The sequence below is a fragment of the Plasmodium falciparum genome (genome assembly GCF_000002765.6).
Source record: "Plasmodium falciparum 3D7 genome assembly, chromosome: 14".
Lineage (NCBI taxonomy): Eukaryota > Apicomplexa > Aconoidasida > Haemosporida > Plasmodiidae > Plasmodium > Plasmodium falciparum.
The window spans coordinates 1,972,501-1,995,762 of NC_037283.1; the positions used below are offsets into that span (position 1 = coordinate 1,972,501).

Sequence of the window (23,262 nt, forward strand, 5' to 3'; positions counted from 1 at the left end):
ACAACCATTTTCCTCTTCCGATGATATAATACATATAAAATTATGCGTCTTTTGTATCTTATTATTTGAATCCATAGATTTTGTTTTATTCTTTTCAAGATATTTATTATTTTTGTTATATATATTTGGTAGACACTCATTTTTTAATTTTCTCTTTTTAAATAAATTATTTTGTTCATTTAAATTATAACTTGAATTAATATGAGGTTTGTCATCTGATACGATAAAATTCTGATCATCATCGTATTTATTTTTTTTTTTATATTTATTATGATATATGTTGTTACTTGTATGAATACTTTTTACAATGTCCGCAGAATTTGTATTATGATAAATATATTGCGAAATAACTGAATTACTAATATTTTTCATATTATATTTTGTAGTTGCATTACTACTAATAATACTACTAGCAGTACTATTATAATTATGATGATTATATATTTTTTTTTCGTCTTTTGATAGGTTATCAAAAAAATTAGTAATATCAGTAGTCACGTTACTATTATTTCCAATGTTATGATTAAAATTGCGACTTTTTTCGTGATTATGTTTTTTTTTTTGTTTTGTTCTTTGTATTTCTTCAAAATTGTTATCATCATAGTAATTATCCTCATCGTCATTATTATTATCATCATCGTCATCATTATCGTCGTCATCATCATCATCGTCGTCACCATCATCGTCACCATCATCATCACCATCATCATCATAATCTGCTCCTTCTTCATCATCATATTCATAACTTTCATCATCTGAACAAATAATAATTTCATTTCCGTTTACACATTTCGTTTTATCCATTTTATTATTATTTCTATATTGATTATGTTGGTTACCCTCCATATGGTGGCTAATTGAATTACTTTTATAATTATCATTTAATTTTTTTTTATTCGTTACATCATTATTTTTTATAAGGCCATGTTTTTTATTTGTTGTAAGATAATTTTTATTGCTTTGAATATCTGTTGTTCCTTCTATATCATTTTTGAAATTATGAATATATTTTTTCCTATTAATATTATTTCTTTCATCAATATTGGGTTTATTATTAGTTACATTATTATTTTTTCCTTTATTTTCATCTTTTGAAACATTATTTGATACATTTTTATCCTTTACTGGATTATATTTATTTTTATAATATAAATTATTTAATTTCTGCATAACGGTTGTATCGAATAAGAAAACCTTTTTATTTTTTCCTCTTTCATATGATATATCAATTTTATATTTGTCTTGATAAAAACCTATTAAACTTTCCACATAGTCATAAGCTATTGTAATATTTCTTTTATATCTAAAATTAAATAAATTCGTTAACATTTCTGATACAGTAATATATGGTAATTTCATAAAAAATTTATATTGTTTTTCGACAAGTGCTTCAAAACCAGCTGATATCATTTCTTTCAATAAACTTTTTTGTTTAGTATACATTTTAATATAATTTAATATATCCAAAGAAATATCTGAAAGAATATCAAAATATTTCTCAAGTTCTATATTATATTCATTATTATTATTATTATTATTGATATTATTATTAATATTATTATTATTGTTATTATTATTATTATTATTATCATGTATTGAATTATCAGGTTCAAGTGTATCATCCTCATTATTTGTATCTTCTTCATCTTTGCTACTATTATTTTTATTGTCATCCATTTTATTATATTCATTACGAATTATCAAATTATTATGTTGATTATTATTTGATTTGTTATCCTTTCTTTTATCTTCTATTTTATTTTTATTCTTATTAGAATCATCATATTGATAATCGGCCATATCACCACTTAGATCATTACAATATTTATTTGTATGACTATCCTTCTGACTATAATTATTATTATTATTGTTATTATTATTGTTATGATTATTATTGTTGTTGTTTGCTACATTTATGTTATTCGCTGCAGTGCCTTCATCAGATACAAACTTATCATTATCCATCTGTGCCATAGTACTATGATTAGATAAATACAATGATGTGTTATCATTATTGTCAGATTCTTTTTTTATGTTCATAAATTTGGATTTAGATTGTTCACCTGAATTATCTCCTTTTTTCACAATATTCATTATCCCATTCGAATGATTAGATTTATTTTCTAAGTTTGTAACATTTCCATTGTTATTCTTTATTATACTATTACCACTATAGTTATTATTATATGTGTGAGAATTTGTTTCTGTATTATTTTTATTATTATTATTATCATAATTGTCTTCATCCTTTATAAAACTATTTTGATTTTCCTCATTGGATTCATGATTATTATTATTGTTATTTTTATTCTTCTTTACGATTTTATTATTATTATTATTGTTGTTGTTATTGTTATTGCTTGTTGTAGTATTATTGTTTGAGTCAGGTATATTATTAATTTCAGACATGTCCTTGGATAAACTTTCTTTTTCTTTGTCCTCTTGATATTTTCTCCATAAGGTAATATTATTCAACAAATCATTCATATGCTGTTTATTATTCTTCTCAAATATTTTGGATGTTTTTATCCTTGCAATAAACTCCTTTTCATATTCTATATATACACGTGTATTATATGAAAATACTTGTTCAAACCACATTCTACATATATCTATATCGTTTAAAGAGTTAGATGTTTTAATCATTATAGTTGTTAACCATCTTAATAATTTAATGTCTATTTCTAGAAAATCATTTAAAGGTTTATTAAAATGATGTATTACATTTTTACATTTATTTACAACTTGTGAAAATATATTATATATATATTTTTTTATGATATGTTTTATTTCTGATATATCTGCTTCAAGGGGTAACATATCTAGCTGTTTTTCCATTTTTTCAAATAATTCAATGAATTCACAAGGAATATGTTTTTCAAACTTTTTCCAAGCAAAAGGATTAAATATGATTTCTTCTTCGGATACATCTGATTCATCTGAATGTTCGTCCTCTGATGAAGAAGATGAACAAGAATCTAAATCACCATCACTTGAATAAATAATAAAATCGTATTTATATTTCTCAAAATTTCCTTTAAAGTTATATTTATTAAGTGTACCATCGTCTGTCGAATCGTATCCAGAATATGATGAGGAACTTATAATATCATCATTAGGATTATTATAATTATCATAATATTTCTTATTCTTTGTATTGGCATACGAATTATTTTTATTATTATTATTATTATTATTATTGTTGTTGTTGTTGTTGTTGTTGTTGTTGTTGTTGTTGTTGTTGTTGTTGTTGTTGTTGTTGTTGTTGTCGTCATCATCAATATTAATGATATCATCATCACAAGTTCCTCTTGAAGGTACTGCACATTTGTCATTAATATTTTGTTTTTGCTTTTGTATTTGTGTTTGTTTTTTTTCTAATTTTTCCTCATCATCACTTGTAAAAACATATTTACATTTTGAACTATAAAAGGATATAAAATAATCAGGATTAATATCTATGTAATCATCTGACATATCTCCACTCCAAACACTATATTCATCTTCTATTTGTCTTGTTAATATAATTTCATTCTTTGTTTTATTTAATTCATTGTACATTTCTTCATCATCTAAAAAAGGATCATTAATATCATAAAACATATCTCCTCCTCCTATTTTAAAATAAGTGGTTGGATCTCCTACTAAATGTTGAAGATTAATTCGATCTGATAACGAATTAATACATTTTAATAAGGGGTCTAGAGATTCTTGTTTTTTTTTTTGTAAATCAAAATTTTTAAAATCGTCCACATATGGGAGTGAATTATTTGCATTATTAAAAGGATCATTAGGATAAGCATTGTTAGAAATATTCACATTATTGATATTATTATTATTATCACCAATACCATTATTGTTGTTATTATTATTGTTATTATTATTGTTATTATTATTGTTATTATTATTATTATTATTATTATTATTATTATTATTATTATTATTATTTATATTTCTGTTCATATTTATATTTGTGTTCATATTTATATTTGTATTTATGTTTGCATTAATATTAGTGTTCATATTTTCATTTGTATTTCCATTATTATTTATAATTGTCATATTATTATTTGCATATTTTATTAAATTTTTATTTTTTGAATTAACACATTTATCATTAGAATTGGATAGATTATTAATAGGATCTAATTGTTCGTTCATAAAATATTTTGTATTTATTGGACTCATATCTATAGTATCATTAATGATAACATTATTAGTATTATTATAATTTTGATAATAAACAAAATTACATTCATTTTTATATTTATCTAAACATTCAGAATAGAAATCGATAATTTTATTCCTTTGTCTTATATCACTAAAATTAAGACTTATATTAATACCATGTTTATATCTTTGAAGAATTAAATCTCTTTCATCTACATTTTCTTCTTCTACTTCTTCTCCTTCATCACTTAAATTACCTTCATCGTTTAAAATATTTTCATCATATCCTTCTGTATTTTTTTTATTATCACATGGTTCATTTATATAATTTAAATTATTCCTGTCATTCATATTATGTACATAATTCGCACAATCTTTATCATCACCATCATTCATATTATTAATATTATTATTATTATTATTATTACTGTTGCTATTTTTGTTTTCATCATTTTTTCCACCTTTTGAGGATTTCCCTGCTTTTATATTCTTTCCCGCTTTAGACACTTTGCCTATCTTGTCGACTTCATCAGATATATTAACAACACCACTCACTTGACTGTTCATATTAAATACATTTCCATAACCTTGCTCCTTAATATTTTCATTTAAACTATTAAACTCAACTTCCTTTTTTTCATCATTCACAATAGAACTATGCTCTCTTACTTTCGTTGATTTATTTTTCTTTTCATTTTTATAAAAAACACTTATTTCACTTTCGACGTTTTTATTTTTTTCGATAGTAGCCATTGATTTTCACATTATATATGAAAAGCTATTTTAAAAAAAAATAAAAATATTTGGCAAAAAAAAAAAATTAAAAATATAAATAAATAAATAAATAAATATATATATATATATATATATATATATATATATATATATATGTGTAACCTTTATGTGATATAATTCAAAAAAATTGAAAAAACTTTATATATTCTTTTGGACAAAATTTTATATACATATATATATATATATATAATAAGTGTCTTATATATATATATATTTATATATATAGTTTAATACATAAATATATGTGTGTGTGTATCTCTATTTCTGTGGTGTTCATATATTATATATACATGTATAAAATTTAAAAGTTTTAACTTGGCACGTCCTTTTTTATTTTGTAATATATATATATATATATATATATATATTTATATATTTATATATTTATTTATTTATTTATATATATATATCTCCTTGTTCCTATTTAATTATGTTTACTTTATTTAATCCAGGTATTTATTCTGTACACATAAAACATTTTATTGCTATTTTATTTCTTTCTTTCTTTTTTTTTTTTTTTTTTTTCTGTTATTAAAATTTAAAAATTAATGAAGGTGTATATGTACTATATATATATTAATGTGTGCGTATGTTTATAAATATATATATACAGACATTTTACACATAAAATTATTTTTTTATAAAAAGTATGAATTCATAAAACATAAACAATTTCAAAAGAACATTTATTATGTACTATATTTTCAATATATATTATGTGAAAATACACAAACATTTTATTTATAAAATAAAATAAATAAATAATAATACACTTTGAACGAAAAAATTTAAAAGTAATATATTATTTACAACTATTCTATGCAAACAAAATAGAAGGTAATAAATATTATATATATATATATATATATATATATATATGTATATTAATATTCCAATATTTTTTGATATTCATAAATATTAATCAATTTAAATTTTGTATATAACTTTGAAAGCATATATACATATATATATATATATATATATATATATATATATATATGTATGTACATATTTTTTTTAACACATGTATATTTCATACCATTTGAGGATAACCAAAATTAAATATTCCATATCCTATCAAATAAATGAAATGTAGTGTTAAATAAATAAATAAATATATATATATATTCTATATTATTTACAGGTCTATAGTAATATATAATACAAATTCAATTAAATATACACGATTTTCTCCTTAACAAAAAATAAAAACTAAAATATAAATAAATAAATATATATATACATATATATATATATATCTTATATAATATTTAAAAAAAGAAAAAATAGCTTCATCTCATAATTCTCCTTTCATATCATAAATAATTAAATAAATATATATATATATATATATTTCTTTTTTTTTGTTTTATTTATTTCTATTTGTATGAATTTTTCTTTTATCCTTTAATATTTTTTTCTTTATTTTATGCCATAAACAAAATTATAGTTCTTGAAAATATTAGAATTTTTTTTGGAAGCAGAACAAAAAAAAAAAAAAAAAAAATAATAAAATAAAAAATAAAATAAACAAATATAAGCAAATGAAAACCAAGTATTTTAAAAAAGAAAATAATAAAAAAATAATATAAATAATCTGTTCTTTTAATATTCAAATGGGTAAGAGAGTTAATTTGTTTTTTTGTTTTTTTTTTTTTTTGTTCAAACTCTCATGTATATTTTAAAAAAAAAAAAAAATTTATGTAATAATAATACATATATATATATATAATATATATGTATATGAAATAAAAATATATTTTTTAAAAAATTATTTATATATATATATATATATGTACTAAGAATTCTTTAAAATGTGAGAAATAAATATAATTATTTTATAAAAGAATTAATGTAAAATTAGAAATTCATAATTATTATTTAAAGAAAAAATACTACCATACGTTTTTATATTTTTTTAATATATGAAAACCAAAAAAAAAAAATAAAAAAAAATAAAATAAATATTTTATATAAATGTACATTTATGAATAATATAAAATTATATTTCTCCTTGATATGTATACAACAAATTGCAATAATAATTACAACAAAAATTATATTATATATTTAAATATTTAAATATATACATATATAATATATATATTATATATATTATATATATTATAATAAAAGCTCCAGTTTGTTCTTTTTTTATATATTAATAAATTGTCAATTTATAGTATTTTATTTTTGGTACTATGATATTTATATATAAATAATACATATGTGTTATGTAAGAATTATTATACATAATAAAAATAATAACCTTGTATATTTATATTTTCATGTACGTATTTTTATATATATATATATATATATAAAACACAAAAATGAATGAGAAACGAAAAAGGAAAGCAATTAGATCAAAATAAAAATATATAAATATATGTATTGTATATGTTTATATATATAGTTATATATTATTTACATAAACAAAATATATAATAATGTATGGAAATTATAATAAAAAAAGAGAGAAAAAAAAAAAAAAAAAAAAAAAAGGAAATGTATTAATATTATAAATGAAATAAAAAAATGATAATGTGCATTATACACTTTTATTATTATATCTTTGTTTAGGAGTTAAAATAAGATGAGAAAAAAAATTCGTAAAATAATACGATTTACACATCATTATTAATCATATATTTAAAGTTATATCAAATGTGTAATTTTTTTTTTTTTTTTTTTATTTATCCCTCATATATAAATATATATATATATATATATATATATACATATATACATATTTATATAAAAATATTAAATTTTGAAAAAAAAGATAAAATGGTGTATTGTATATTTATTGGGTTTTATTTTTGTTCTGATAAAATTTCCATTACCTTTTAATTAGAAGAAGGAAAAATACTTTTTGAAGTTATTAATTTTTTTTTTAAAATGATATAGATATTTATGAAAATTTATATAGAGAACAAATAATACAGAAGGTACTTTATATGATGGGTAAATTTTAATAGAGGAGTTAAAATAAATTAGAGCCTTTTCAATATTTTTCGATACTCCTATACCATAATAATGCATATAACCTAGATTATAACAAGCTCTTGAAATCGTTTGAATAACATGAAAATTGCTTGGATAATATGAAATTATACTTTTATAATGATGGTATGCTAATTCATAATCTACTTGATTAAAAGAAAATTTAAAGTAATAATTAAATCTCCATTTATCATTAAAAATATTACCTTGTTCATCAACAAAATCTGTTGATATTATTTTGTCAAAATTGTGTATAGCAGGAAGATTTTTTTGATGAGCATTATTGGTTTGGTGTATATAAGGGGAATTATTTTCTTTATTAACATGATCATTATTATTATTATTATTATTATTGATGACGTTGCCGTAATTTTGTTGTTTCTTTTCATCCTTAACGTTTTCTTCCTTTTTTATTTTATTTTTTTTTTTTTGTGGAGATGTTTGCCTTTGATATATGTTCGTATTTGTTGTTAGATCATAAAATTGATTAGGCGGCAAATTATTCTTTGGATGTATATGAACATACAAACCATATCCCTTATATGCATAATCTCCGAGTGTGTACAAGGATTTAAAATCATTATGTTCTGAAGCCATTGCTAGATATCTGCTTGCATATATTTTTTTGGTATGTATATTATTAGAGGGTAGGAAAAGAGGAAAATCAGATGTTTGTATTTGATAAGATAAATTAACTTGTGATTGTAAATTTCCCGTTTCAGCAAGTAAAGCCATTAAAAATAATGCTTCTTTATTTCTACCTTTTTCTGTATATCTTATAATTTTATTAGTTGTATTTAATACAAATGAATTACTTTCAGCCACTTTTGATAAAAGTGATACAGCTAATTTACAATTTCGTGATGCTATAATTCCATTATAATGCATAAAACCAATAACATAAGCAGCTAATAAGTTCCCATTATTTAATGATTTATAAAACCAAAAAAAAGCATGTTGAAATGATTGTAATACACCTACTCCACTTAAATACATACATGCTAAATTAAATTGTGCTGATGATAAATTATTTTTTGATGCTAATTCAAAATAATAAAATGCTAAATTTGTATTCTTCCTAAAACTACCTAATCCAAAAAAATGCATATATCCTAAACCATTATGACTTAAAGAGTCATTTAATTTATTTCCTTTAATAAAATATTCCATTGCTTTATCATAATTTATTGGTACCCCTAGACCTAATAAGTATATATATCCTAATAAAGATATAGCTTCTGAATTATTATATTTAGATGCTTTGATTAAATAGTTATGAGCCTTTTTATAATCTTTCTCAATTCCATCTATACCTATTAGATATCTTCTAGCTATCATGGTTAATATTTTATGATTTTCATGTAAAGATGATTCTAGGAAAATTTCTATACTTTTTATTTTTTTATTATTCATATTATATCTATCATAATAAGGTACATTTAATTTTATTAAATCAATTATTTCAAATTCATTTTTTTCATTAAAATTAAATATTTCATTAGTTAGTTTTAAATAATATCTTGAAGCAGCTTCACAACTTTTCTCTACACCATAACCATTCATATATTTTACCCCTAGGGTTAATGTACTAGCTGGATGGTTACCTAAACTACTACTATAAAAATATAATAAACTTAAATTATGATTTCTCATAAAGTTCATGTTATTTAAATTATTGATGGAATTATCATTTTTATTTTTACTTGGGAAATTATTTAAATTCTTGAAATAATTTTCAAGTTCATCTATATTGTATCTTATATTTTTAATTTTTAAAATGAGTTCATTATTTCTATTAAAATGTATTATAGGCACATTTCTAAATTTTTTATAAACTTCTCCATCCTTATCATATATTGAATCATTATAATAATAATTATCATCATCATCATAATTATCGTATTCATCTTTTTGATTATGAAGACAATCAGAAATTTGTTTTTCCAAATTCTTTGCTTTTAAAAATAAATATGTCCTAAATAAGATCATATTATTTTCTATTTCATTTTCTTTATAATAATAGGAATATAAATTCGGTAATGAAAAATAGTTAGAGTACATTACACCTAAATAAAATTGGGCATCTGAACTTCCATAATCAGCACACACTTTCCATATATATAGGGCATTACATACATTTCTATTTACAGGTTTTAACCCTAGGTAATAAAATAAACCACTCAATGTTAGACACCTATAAGGATAAATATATGTACATGAAAGAATATATTACTAAAATTGTACCATGTATATGTTTTTCCCCTCACACATATATAAATAAATATTTCTTTTCTTTTTTTTTTTTTTTATGCTTGAGAATTTTGCTATCACATTTTTGTGTACCACATATAAATAGAAATATATATATATATATATATGTATATATATATTTATTTATTTTTTATTTTTTATTTTTTCTCGTTTTACCTTATATCATAATGTACACAATTTTTTAATATGCTAAAAGATTTTTCATATTCAGCTTTATCCAATAAATCATATGCCTCAACAAATTGGTCCTTTATCTCATTCAAATTCCTAACATTATCATCTGTACAAACCTTTTTTTCGAAACATAAAATGATTAATATAATGTATATGTAGTATATTTTAAAATAACTGGAAAATGTATACATGCTTCCCCCTTTTAAAACATTTTACAAAAAAAAAAAAAAAAAAAAAAGAAAGAAAAAAACAAATAAATAAATAACAGCATACACAAAAAAAAAAAAAAAAAAAAAATCAGAAAAAAAGATAATATAAATTATAATATACACATTTTTTCTTTTTTTTATTTTATTTTATTTTATTTATTATTTTTTATTTCGTTAACAAATGATCCTAATATATTTATTTAATTAAATTTGATGTATTACTATTTATAAATATATAACAATTTGGGAGTTCATTATACAATCTTTTAAAAAAAAAAAAAAAAAAAAAAAAAAAAAAAAAAAAAAAGTTAATATTTTATATACTGTTATAAATATTTTATATTTTTAAGCTTAAAAAATTTATATTAAAAAATTCAGAAATGATAAATATTGATGGATGCATTAAAAGAAAAACATATATATGTATAATATAAATAATATATACATATATATATATTATAAATTTATGTATATATGTATTTATATTTTATTTGTTTTAAAACGTTTCCAAATTATGCCGTTTTCCTTCCTTTTATAATACAAATAATATTTAATATAATATATATTAAGCATATAGAATATAGTTTTATTATTTTTTATATTTAAGGCTAAAAAATATTATTATATATATATATATTTATATGTGGGACTTATTTAATATTTATACAAATATGACCAGTTAATCTTTTTCAAATAAATGTGGAAAAAGGAAAATTATAAATAAGTATTCATTTTTATAATGTTAATGTGTTAAGTAACAAATCTACTTATTATAAAAAATATATATATATATATATATATATATATATATATATATATATATATATCGGTAATATTTTGATTTTTTTTCTTTTTATTTAAGGAATATTTCAAAAATTATATAATGTTTAAAAGCATTAAAAAAAAAAAAATCAAAACATAAAAATAAATGAATAAATAAATAAATAAATAAATATATACATATATATATATATATATATGTAGTAAAACAAAATTAACAAGATCATTATGCATAAGAAAAAATGATAGAATAGAATAGAATAATATCCGAAATAATTTATAATTACACGTTTTTCTTTTTAGTTAATTCCCAAAAGTTAACTTTTTGATTTATTGAGTTTTTATTAAATTTCTGAGTGTCTTTTTTCACCGTTACACATTTCCATAAATGTTGAGGATCGTAAATAATCTATAAAAAATAATATATATATGTATATATAAATTTGTGTATATATATATATATATAACGTGAAAAAAAAAAAAAAAATTTGTAACAATACATTATATATTCATATTAAAACATATATGTGTTTATATTTTCATTATTTTTATAATTTTTTTTATTTTTACCCTCCTGATTCTAGCTGAATATGCATTATAGTTAGTAGCGCATAGTGGTTTTTGTATCCTACATTTTAAACCAACCTTCCAATTACTATTTAAGGATTTATAAATTCTAAAAAAATGAAAAAAAAAAAAAATTTAATATGAATATATGTATTAATATATAGGAAGAAAAATATATCTGTTTTTATATATATTTTTATTTTTTTTAAATTATTTTACTTTTTGGATGGTATAATGTATAATAATGTTTTCATATTTTCATCAAAATAGAGATTGAACAAATAAATATTTGTATTTTTTTTTATATTATTTGGTAGAGTAACATTTTTATTTCCGAAATTTAATTTTTTATATAAACTATCAGCTATTTCGTGTTGACGTGATACAATAGTACAATGTAGCTGACACAATAAAAGACATGATTGATTTTGATTAGTAATATTATTGTTATTTTGATTTGTATAATTTTGATTGTTGTTTATATCATTGTGCTGTATTATATTTTGATCATTATGTATTAAATCATTATATAAAGTTGATAGATTATCATTAATTCTTAAATCTATAGTATTTGTTAAATTTCCTAAATAGGTTAGATTTTTTGAATTATAAATATTAACTTTCTTTTCGTTCATAATATTATGATTGTTTTGAATTTTATTTTTGATTTCAAATATATCATTATATAATTTATGATATATATGATCATTTATCATATCATTATTTATAATATGAAATGTTTCATGTTTTTTATTTTTTATTTTTTGTTTTTTCTTCTTTTTCATATTTTGTGTTAATTGTAATTCTTGAAATGTATATTCTATATTATTGTTATTTATATAATCTTTTCTTATATCAGCATTTTTTTTTTTTTTTTTTTTAATTTTTGTACATGTCATATTATGAATAGGATATTGTCCCTTTGTACATTTCCAACAATTATTATAATTATGATAATAATTATTATTTCTAATTATTTTTCCATGTAAAGGATTTTCTTCTTTTTGGTGTGTATGTAATAATATATTTTGTTGTTGTATAGTTGTATCATTTTTTTTTTTTTTTTGTTTATTTTTATTATCTTCTTCGTTTTCTTTATATATTTTAGGAATAAAAAATATTTTAATATCATGTACATGAAGTTGTTCGACACTTGCGAATTCATCAATATTATCTTCTTTTTTATAAATTGTATGATAGTCTTTAAACTTATTTATATGTTCCATATGTCCTTCTTTAAAGTAGAAATATTTTTCGTTCTTTTGAAAAGGCATATATTCATATAAATTTTTTCTTAGAACATTCATTTTTTTTCTTTTTTGTATAATAATTTCGTCTTCTGTGTCTTCTTCATCAGTTGATTTTTCACTTTCGGATTCGTCATCGTCTTTTTTTGTATCATCACACTTTTTTTGGTCATCATTTATTTTGGTATCGTCACTCATTTTTTGGTCATCATTCAAATGGTCATCGTGACATATTTTTTGATCATCATTCAAATGGTCATCGTGACATATTTTTTGGTCATCATTCAAATGGTCATCGTGACATATTTTTTGGTCATCATTCAAATGGTCATCGTGACATATTTTTTGGTCATCATTCAAATGGTCATCGTGACATATTTTTTGATCACCTTGTATAATCGAATCATCATTCTTTTTGTGTTCAGCATCATTTTGTTGTTCATGATTTCCATTATTATAAACTTTATCTTCCTGTTGATCCTTTAATTTCTGTTCAGTTTGATTTTTTTTATTTCTGCGTGCCATCATTTTTTCATAATTTTTATTATAATCTTTCATAAAGAATTTTTCTAGATATTTAACTTCGTTAGTCCAAATAATAGATTCTTCTTTATATTTGGTTAATATTCTGTGCTCAATATTATATGTTTTCCATTTATATAGAGCTTTAACATTGATCCCATATATATAGAAGAAATTAAAATATATATTTAATAGAGGTAAAATATCGAATATATTTAATGTATCCATATAATCATCGATTTGATTATTTATTAATTCAATATCATCAATCCATTGTTTATGAAATGTGGTAATCCATTTTTTCTTTATAAAATAGCAAGGAGTATTTGAACACATACATTTTTCTATTATATATAAGATATGTATATATTTATTAAATATTAATTTTATGGTATTGCTTGTTACGGTTCCATTAATAATATGATGCATACTATAATTTATGAAATTATATATTTTTCGATCAATTTGTCTTTCATATGTTACACTTAATAAATTATTTATTTCTTTTCTAAAATGAAGAATTTTTTCACAAATATAAAAAACTTGCTCAAATAATTTTTCATTTTCTGTAAAATATATAATTTTCTCTTTCGTTTTTATATTTTCTTTTAAATCTTTCTTATCACTTTTGGATTGGGTACTTTTTGTTTTGGATTGGGTACTTTTTGTTTTGGATTGGGTACTATGTGTTTTGGATTGGGTACTTTGTGTTTTGGATTGTGTACTATGTGTTTTGGATTGGGTACTTTGTGTTTTGCGTTGTGTACTTTGTGTTTTGGATTGTGTACTTTGTGTTTTGGATTGTGTACTTTGTGTTTTGGATTGGCTACTATGTGTTTTGGATTGGCTACTATGTGTTTTGGATTGGCTACTATGTGTTTTGGATTGTGTACTTTGTGTTTTGGATTGGGTACTATGTGTTTTGGATTGTGTACTTTGTGTTTTGGATTTAACATTACTTTTTTTAATTACATTATTCTCTTTATTATGATTTGTTTTATTTTCTTTCCCTTTAATAACAGGAGTAAAGTTGTCACCATTACTTCTTTTAGTAGGTAATTTAGCTAATTCCTTTTCCTTATAATCTTTATCAAAATTTTTCTTATTTTCACAAATTGGATGATCTAATATAAGATGAGTGGTATCTTTCAAACTTTCCTCATCATCTATATCTTTTATGGTACCTTCTAAATCATTACAATTATAATTTTTGTCGTTGACTTTTTTTTTAATATTACATTTTTCTTTTTTAAAATTCTTCTTTAAAACTTTAAATTGTTCGTTATGTATAATTTCTTTTATTTGGATAAATTTTTTTTTTAAATTTGTCTCATTATATATGGATGTGTCAAAGTTGTTAATAAAAAGATCAATATTTTGTATTCCTTCAATATAACCAATATTTATATTATATTTGGAAAGCTTTGTTGTATTTGCGTTTTGATGAATAGGACAAAACACAAAAGAATTCATTATCTCCACAGAGATATTACAACAATTGTTATTATTATTATTATTATTATGTTCTGTATGTAACTTTTTATTTTCATCATTTATTATATTTTTATTATTATTATATAACACATATATTCTATTTATATAACCAAAAATATCCGCAAGATAATAATATTTATTATCATATCTATCATTCCCTAAATATTCATTTTGCATAATACAAATATTATTATTACTACAACTACTACTATTATTATTATTATTATTATTATTATTACTATCACTCTTAACATTTCCACCATTTTTATAATTTGTATGGTCACTTGTTTCTTTTAATAAGCTCGATTCCATCGGCATATATATCTTTTCACACTCTTTTTGATTTATACTGACAGGTTCATAATTATTAATTCCTTTATTATTATTTACATTAGATACAATATTGGCTTCCTCTCCTTTTGTAAAAAGATTCTTCATTTCATATTTAACTAATAATAATTTATTTGTATCGATTTCTTTATTAGTTGCACACATATTAGAATCATTCTTTTCATTAATTAATACATGATTCACTGAATTATTTAATTGATCGAGATTTAAAAATGTTTTATTAGTATCAATATTTTTTTTTACAAATTCATTACATATATTACTATCTCGTATTATATTTATAAAGAACATTATTATTTTCATTTTATCTGTTTCATTTAACATTTCATAAGTATTATTTTCTTTACATAAGAAATTCCAAATATGAATTAGATCAATAATTTCATTATAATTTAAATAGGTTTTATTCACATTAAGTAACCACATTAATTTATACTTTTTTAAATTTATACTATCTAAATTTATGTTATCTAAATTTATACTATATAAAGAATTTAAATTGTTAAAAACATTTTTCTTATTTTTTTCACCATTTAAACAATGAGACATATTGAAATGATAATATTTGTCATCTTCTACATCTAGGTTATCATTAAAAAAAGATAATCTATCATCTACTATTTCAGTATTATCATTTGTTTTTATAAATGTATCATATAATACTTCTTCTTTCTCTATATTATTATTTATTACATCTTTAGGATTTAAATTATTATGTAACAGATTTTTATGTGTATTTTCTTCATTCTTTATAATATCATCACTTAATGTAATATTTTCATCATTTTTTGTAACAACACATTCAATATCATTCTTAATGTTTTCACGTTTTTTATCATACACATCAACGGGTTCACATTTATCCATAATATTACATTTATTAATGAGATCACCTTTGTCAACTCCCAATTTATTATCAGCCTTCTTTTCTTCCTTATCATTAAATACGATACAATGTTTCATGGTATATAGAATGATAAAAATATATTTCTTCAACAAGATGGTCCAAGATATATTATCTAATATTCTAATATCATCATATTTTTCGAATATCATTTTTTTCTTATTTCTGTGTAGAAATACATTGGATAAAATATTTTTATAATTATCATTAGTAATTTCTTCTTCATATTCTTGTCTTTCATTATAAGGATTTAAATCTGATGGCATTTCTTCACAGATACTGGATGTATATGTTTCATCCTCATTATGAAATGATTCATTTTCATGTAACTTTTCTTTAACATCTTCCTTGTTATATTCTTTGTTTTCTTCAAATTGTATAACATTTATATGATTGCTATTCTTTTCGTTTTTACAAATTTGTTCATTATCTTGTTCTATTAATAAATTGTTTTCTTCATTACTTTGGTTTTTATTTGTAACGTCGTTTTCATTTAATATTTTGTTCTCATTTAATATTTTGTTCTCATTTAATATTTTGTTCTCATTTAATATTTTATTTTCATTTAATATTTTGTTCTCATTTAATATTTTGTTCTCATTTAATATTTTGTTCTCATTTAATATTTTGTTCTCATTTAATATTTTATTTTCATTTAACATTTTGTTTTCATTTAACATTTTGTTTTCATTTAATATTTTGTTTTCATTTAACATTTTGTTTTCATTTAACATTTTGTTTTCATTTAATATTTTATTTTCATTTAACATTTTGTTTTCATTTAACATTTTGTTTTCATTTAATATTTTATTTTCATTTAACATTTTGTTTTCATTTAATATTTTATTTTCATTTAACATTTTGTTATCATTTAATATTTGTTCATCCTTTCCTACGTCATCATTTTGCTTATTACTTAATGTGTCCATATAATACTTGGCTGTATCTTTCGAATAAAAAATAATATCCGTGTTGTCATCCATATAATAATCTTCATTTTGATAAGAATTATAGGTATTATCAAAAGAGGTATATTCATAATTAAAAAGATCGAACGTGTTATTATCATAATTCATATTATCGTTACAAGCTATATCATTATTATTAATATATGGTTCTGTTGAATTATTATAATAAATATTTTCTGCAGGAGTATAATTATTCATGCTTTCGTTTATAAGCATTTGGTTAGGTTGAATGTTATTTAATTCTTTAAACATATATTCGTTTTGTGAATTATATAGAGCATTAAACAGAGTTCTATTTCTTGTTCTACTTATTGTTCCATTTCTTCTTATTATTGTACTTATTGTTTCACTTCTTCTTCTTATTCTACTTATTGTTCTTTTTTTCTTTTTTTTTTTTTTTCTTCTTCTTCTTTTTCTTGTCAAAGGTAGTAAAGAATCTTCAGAATTAATACACGATAATGTATCTGATATATAATTATTATAATTCATTTTATTTATATGTGAGTATGTATAATCATCATAAATATAATCTTTAGATATTTTATTTGAAAATATTTTGATATTTTTATTATCATTTACAGAACAAATATCATTTTGTTCATTTATTTTTCTTCTTCTACTTATGATTATTTTTTTTTTTCTTCTTCTTCTTCTTTTTTTTTTTCTTTTCATTTTTCTTTTTTCATTTATTTGTTTTATTTGTCTAATTTGTCTTATTTTTCTTAATTGTCTTAATTGTCTAATGGGTCGTATTTTCCTGAGAGGTTTATTAATTTTTCTTCGTTTTGTGTTAATTCTATAAATATTTTCTTCATAATTTGTATTATACAATGAATAACGATCCATCTCATATTTTTTTATAAACTTTTTTTTATTTTTATTATGATATCGAATACATTGACGTTTTATATCTTCTAATAAGAGTACTTTCATTTTATATTCCTCTGTGCACATTTTATCGTTTGGAATCATTTTTTTTTTTTCTTCCACATTATTATTATTATCATCATTGTTATGATTATTATCAACCCTATTATCATCATTTTTATTATCATCATTATTATTATCATCATTATTTTTATCATCATTATTTTTATTATTATTATTATTAGTATCATCCATATCATCTGTATTAATATTTTCTGTATTCATTTCTATATTTTTCTTAAGTTCCAAATTACAAAAATTATTTAACAAAGGAAATTCATATTCATCCATCATTTGATATATATTAAAGTCCTCATTTTTAATTATATATTTTTCTTGTTTTCTTTTTTTTTTACTATCACTGTTTTGTATATCTGATGCATTTTTTTTTCTTATTAATGAATAATGTAATAATATTAACAAGCTTTTTAAAATATTATCTTTAATATTTATATTGGGAAAAGTCTTTTCTTTTTTTTTATTTATGTTATTCGATATTTTTAAGAATAATCTGTATAACAAATTATGTTTTTCTACATAATCTTTTAAATAAGTACTATTAATTATTGAATAATAAATTGTTTCTTTATTAAATATATTTCTTTTGAACAAAAATATATCTTCTATCTTTTTTAGAGAAATGTTAGTATGGAATATATCATCTTTGAAATTATTAAAGAAAGACCAAATCTTTAAAATATTTTCATGTTCTAAAGGTACTATAATATGTAATGGTAATTCATAAATTTGATTTATATTATGATTAAATGTAATATTTGATATTTCATTTTGTCTCTTAATATTAAATTCCTTTTCTTTTGTTTTTTTTACTCTATTTATATGTTCTTCATTTATCATTTTTTTTTTTTTTTTCCCGTTTCTTTTTATGTCTATTTTTACATCTTCTGCATGTTTTAATGTACATCTATCGTTTGAATATTCATTATTGTTTTTATTATTATTATTATTATTATTATTATATACATGGTGTATATTGGAATCCTTCTTATCAAAAACATTGTTATCTATTTCACCGGATTCCATTTTTTCCATCTTATATAAGTTAGTCTCATCTTTGTGATGAATATTACTACCTTTCTCATCAGCATTAAAATTAATATCCTTTACATCAACCATATTATTACTACCAATAATATTCATATCATTATGTTGCACATTTTTGTTTTTCTGTTCACTGCGTTTATCATATTGAGCATGATATTTTTCTTCTAACGTTTTCATGAAAGGAGTATCCAATAAATGATTTATATTAAAACATTCCAACAATTTTATTTCCTTCTTTATAAAATTATATAAATTAATTATTTTCTTTTTATCACATTCAAAGACGGCATAAGGTGCACCCCATGAACATTTTTTACTTTTGCTACCATCAGGCATAATATAAACACCAGTACCATTTTTTTCTGATAAATTAATATTTTTTTGTATAACATCATATTTATCCCTTTTCGTGGTAAGTGCAGTATCCTGTTTTATTATTATATTATCGAATTCATCATGGTGTATATTTCTTTCATTAAAATCGGATGTACAGCTTTCATAATAAGATAGATTGTCACTAAGAAATTCATTATTATTTCTAATTAAATTATCTTCATTTCGTATATTTTGATGATATATTTCATCATCATTAATTGAATAAAGCTTGTTTATTTTGTTACTATCATGTAGATTAAAAAAATTAGATGTTTTTATATGAACATCATTATTAATATTTTTATCACATTTTTCTATTTCTTCAGATGATTCATTTTCTTCACTTTTTGTATATCCTAGAGGTACATCTTGATCTTCCTCATTTATTAGTTTCATTTTTTTTTTTATAGAATTGTATAATGTTAAATAAGAAATCAAACGATTATAAGACATATTTGGATACACTTGCAACGTTTTTAGAATTCTGGTAGTTATTTCAAATTTTTGTCTGACTTTTGTAAAAATATGGAAATATTGAGCTAATGGTTTATCTAGACGATATCTATTATTATTTGTAGATATAACATAAATATAAGGAATAGAATTTGGATATAATACATAATCTATATACCACTCTTTTATAATAATTCTTACATTCATACTATTTAAATGTTTTTTTATTTTATTATTTAGAATTTTTTTTTTTTTTTTTTTTTCAAAATCTTCTTGTTTTATTAAAATATTATTATCTTTATCTTCTTTAATATCTGAAATAAATATATCTTCTCCATTCTTTTCCATTATATTTCTTTTATTATTTGATGTTTCTATATGATATTCATTTATACTGTCCAAAAAATTGTTCGAAACCATTTGACTGCTTTGTTCGTCAAATATATCATTTCTCATATTATTATTACATTTTATAGTTGTATCATCATTTGTTAAATAAATTTTTTTACCCATGAGTTTGTCATTTTTATTACTAGAAATAATATTTGTGCTTTTATCCTTCCCTTTTGTACCATGTGTGTTGTTTGTATTAAATAAATTAATAGATGGGTGATTATAATGTTTTAACATATCAGTAGAATATATAAAACGTATATTAATTATTTTGGAATACATTATTACGAAATCATTTTTATTTTCAACATATAAATTTTTTTTTTTTTCTTCATCAACATTGTTGTATTCTTTACTTAATTTTGATTCTTTCTTCACATCGATATTATTCTTATTATTTTGTTCCTTTTTTTGGTAATCATTCATATGTATTTTATTAGACATATCATTGTTTATATTTGTAGCTATGTTATATTTTATTTCATTTTCGTTGTTTGGAGAATCTTCAATAGTCTTAGGTATATTTGAATGTAATATTGCCTGCTCATTATGAGAGTTATAACAAGTGTTATACTTTTCATTATCTTCTTGATCCTGTTCTTCATCTTTATCTATGATATCTAAGGATACCATACATTTATCGGATTCGTCAAAAAAGGAAAAGTCATATGCATAAGAAGATACAACTCCATCTGTTTCAACCCATTGAAAATCATAAGTAATAAAATCTTCTGAAAAAAAAATTTGATCAAATTTTTTATATGTCGAATTTTTATTCATGAAATCATATTTTTCATTTTTTAAAGTTTTATATTTCATATAATTTGAATCTTGTTCTTTTGATGAAGGAGAAAAATTAATTGGATTATTAAGTGAAAAGACAAAGCTTTTAAAAAGTTTATAATTATTATTATATTTATTTGTAAGTTTCAAACGTTTCTTTTTATTTATCTTGTCTATCTTTTTCATTATTTTTTCCTTTTCTTTATCATTTATTATAATTTTTTCTTTATAATTTATTGTAATTTTATCTTTATTTTTTTCTTTTTTCTTTTTTAATTTCAAATTTTTTTTTTGTCTTGTAATTAGCATATCATTTTTGTTATCATATAACATATGTGTGTTGATGGGTTTATATGTATTATTATTTATATTGTTCATGTTTCCTATGGTGTATTGATTTTCTACTATGTTATTCGACATTTCTTGATAATTATATGTTTCTTTATTATCCTTGTAATAATATATATCTTTTTTTGAATTATTATTATTATTATTATTATTATTGTTGTTGTTGTTATCATCTCTATGATCATATACACACTCCTTTTCATTATGGTCTTTATATTTTATATCCTCATTATCTATTTGTTTCTCATTTTGTTTGTGTTTTATTTTATCCTTTTCCATAAAATAATTTGATGTATTAGGTACCATAGACGGACAAATGCTAGGAGCCCTAGTAGGCAATTGATAAATATTACCTTTAAAGGACATAGAATTATTACTATCTAAGTTTTTTATGTTTTCATAATATGACTTATTTATATATTCATTTGTTAAATTTCTTTTTTTATTTGTTTGTAATTTAAGATTTTCATCTTCCACATTATTTTCTATAATACACCTATCTTTATAATCACATCCATTTTGAAGTGAAACTAATTGATCATTATTATTTACATAATTATATGAAAAATAATTATTATTATAATCATCATAATTATTATTTATGTTTATTTCGGTAGATATTTCATTTTGTATCAAGTCTTTCTTTATATCTTCCTCTTGCTCATTTATATTATTAATGGATATAGATTTATTTAAACTCATATTACTATTAATTAAATTTTTATTTTCCTTCTTCAACGATTTTATTTCTTCTTTGTACATAACAGGAGAATTATCAACATTATTGTTATTATTATTATGAAAAGTATTACAATTTTCTTGATTGTCTTGATCTTTATATATATTATTAGGAATATAATTAAAATGTGCTTCACTTTTTAATGATAAATCATCATTAAATATTTTTGTATCATCAATAAAATCTTCTGATGATATATTAAAAGTATTATTACTTTGTATATTATTACTTTGTATATAATTACTTTGTATATTATTACTTTGTAATTTATTACTCTGTATATTATTAACATTATTGTTAATACATTCATTATGTTTATTTATTTTTATATTATTACCTTTATTTACAAATCCATTATTATTATTTATTATTATTTTATTTTCTTTTTTTTTATATTTTTCATCCCTTTCTTCAATAACATGCCAGCTATTTTTATTCATAATCTCATCGTCCTTTTCATTTATTGTTTCTTCATTTTGCATTTTGTTAAAATTATATTCGACACACTTTTCTCGTATCCATTTTTTTTCCATATTTTATTTATATATTATAAGAATTATATGAATTCTAAAAAGAAAAACAAATATATTAACACACAAACATATAAACAAATGAATAATTATATATATATATATATATATATATATATATATATATATATATATATTTATATATTTATGTTTATGTTTATGTTTATGCTTATTTTATTTTATTTTTTTTA

At 20.1% G+C, this 23,262-nt stretch overlaps 3 protein-coding genes across 3 annotated transcripts in view; all 3 read right to left on the minus strand.

The window, feature by feature from the left end:
* PF3D7_1448300 (conserved protein, unknown function) overlaps positions 1 to 4,923 on the minus strand; it is a gene marked incomplete at both ends in the record, with an annotated part of 4,926 nt that extends 3 nt beyond the window's left edge. Inside the window, one exon of the mRNA XM_001348599.1 lies at positions 1 to 4,923. This exon is cut by the window's left edge and continues 3 nt beyond it. Coding sequence (XP_001348635.1) covers positions 1 to 4,923 — 4,923 coding nt within the window.
* A 2,895-nt stretch (positions 4,924 to 7,818) lies between these two features.
* Positions 7,819 to 10,607, minus strand: PF3D7_1448400 (ubiquitin-protein ligase, putative; the record flags this gene model as incomplete). Its single annotated transcript, XM_001348600.1, has 2 exons — positions 7,819 to 10,165; positions 10,399 to 10,607. The coding sequence occupies 2 exons, from the start codon at positions 10,605 to 10,607 to the stop codon at positions 7,819 to 7,821; spliced, it is 2,556 nt and encodes an 851-aa protein (XP_001348636.1).
* A 1,081-nt stretch (positions 10,608 to 11,688) lies between these two features.
* Positions 11,689 to 23,074, minus strand: PF3D7_1448500 (conserved Plasmodium protein, unknown function; the record flags this gene model as incomplete). The annotated part of the gene is made up of 3 exons (XM_001348601.1): positions 11,689 to 11,814; positions 11,976 to 12,081; positions 12,192 to 23,074. The coding sequence occupies 3 exons, from the start codon at positions 23,072 to 23,074 to the stop codon at positions 11,689 to 11,691; spliced, it is 11,115 nt and encodes a 3,704-aa protein (XP_001348637.1).
* Positions 23,075 to 23,262: the final 188 nt, after the last annotated feature.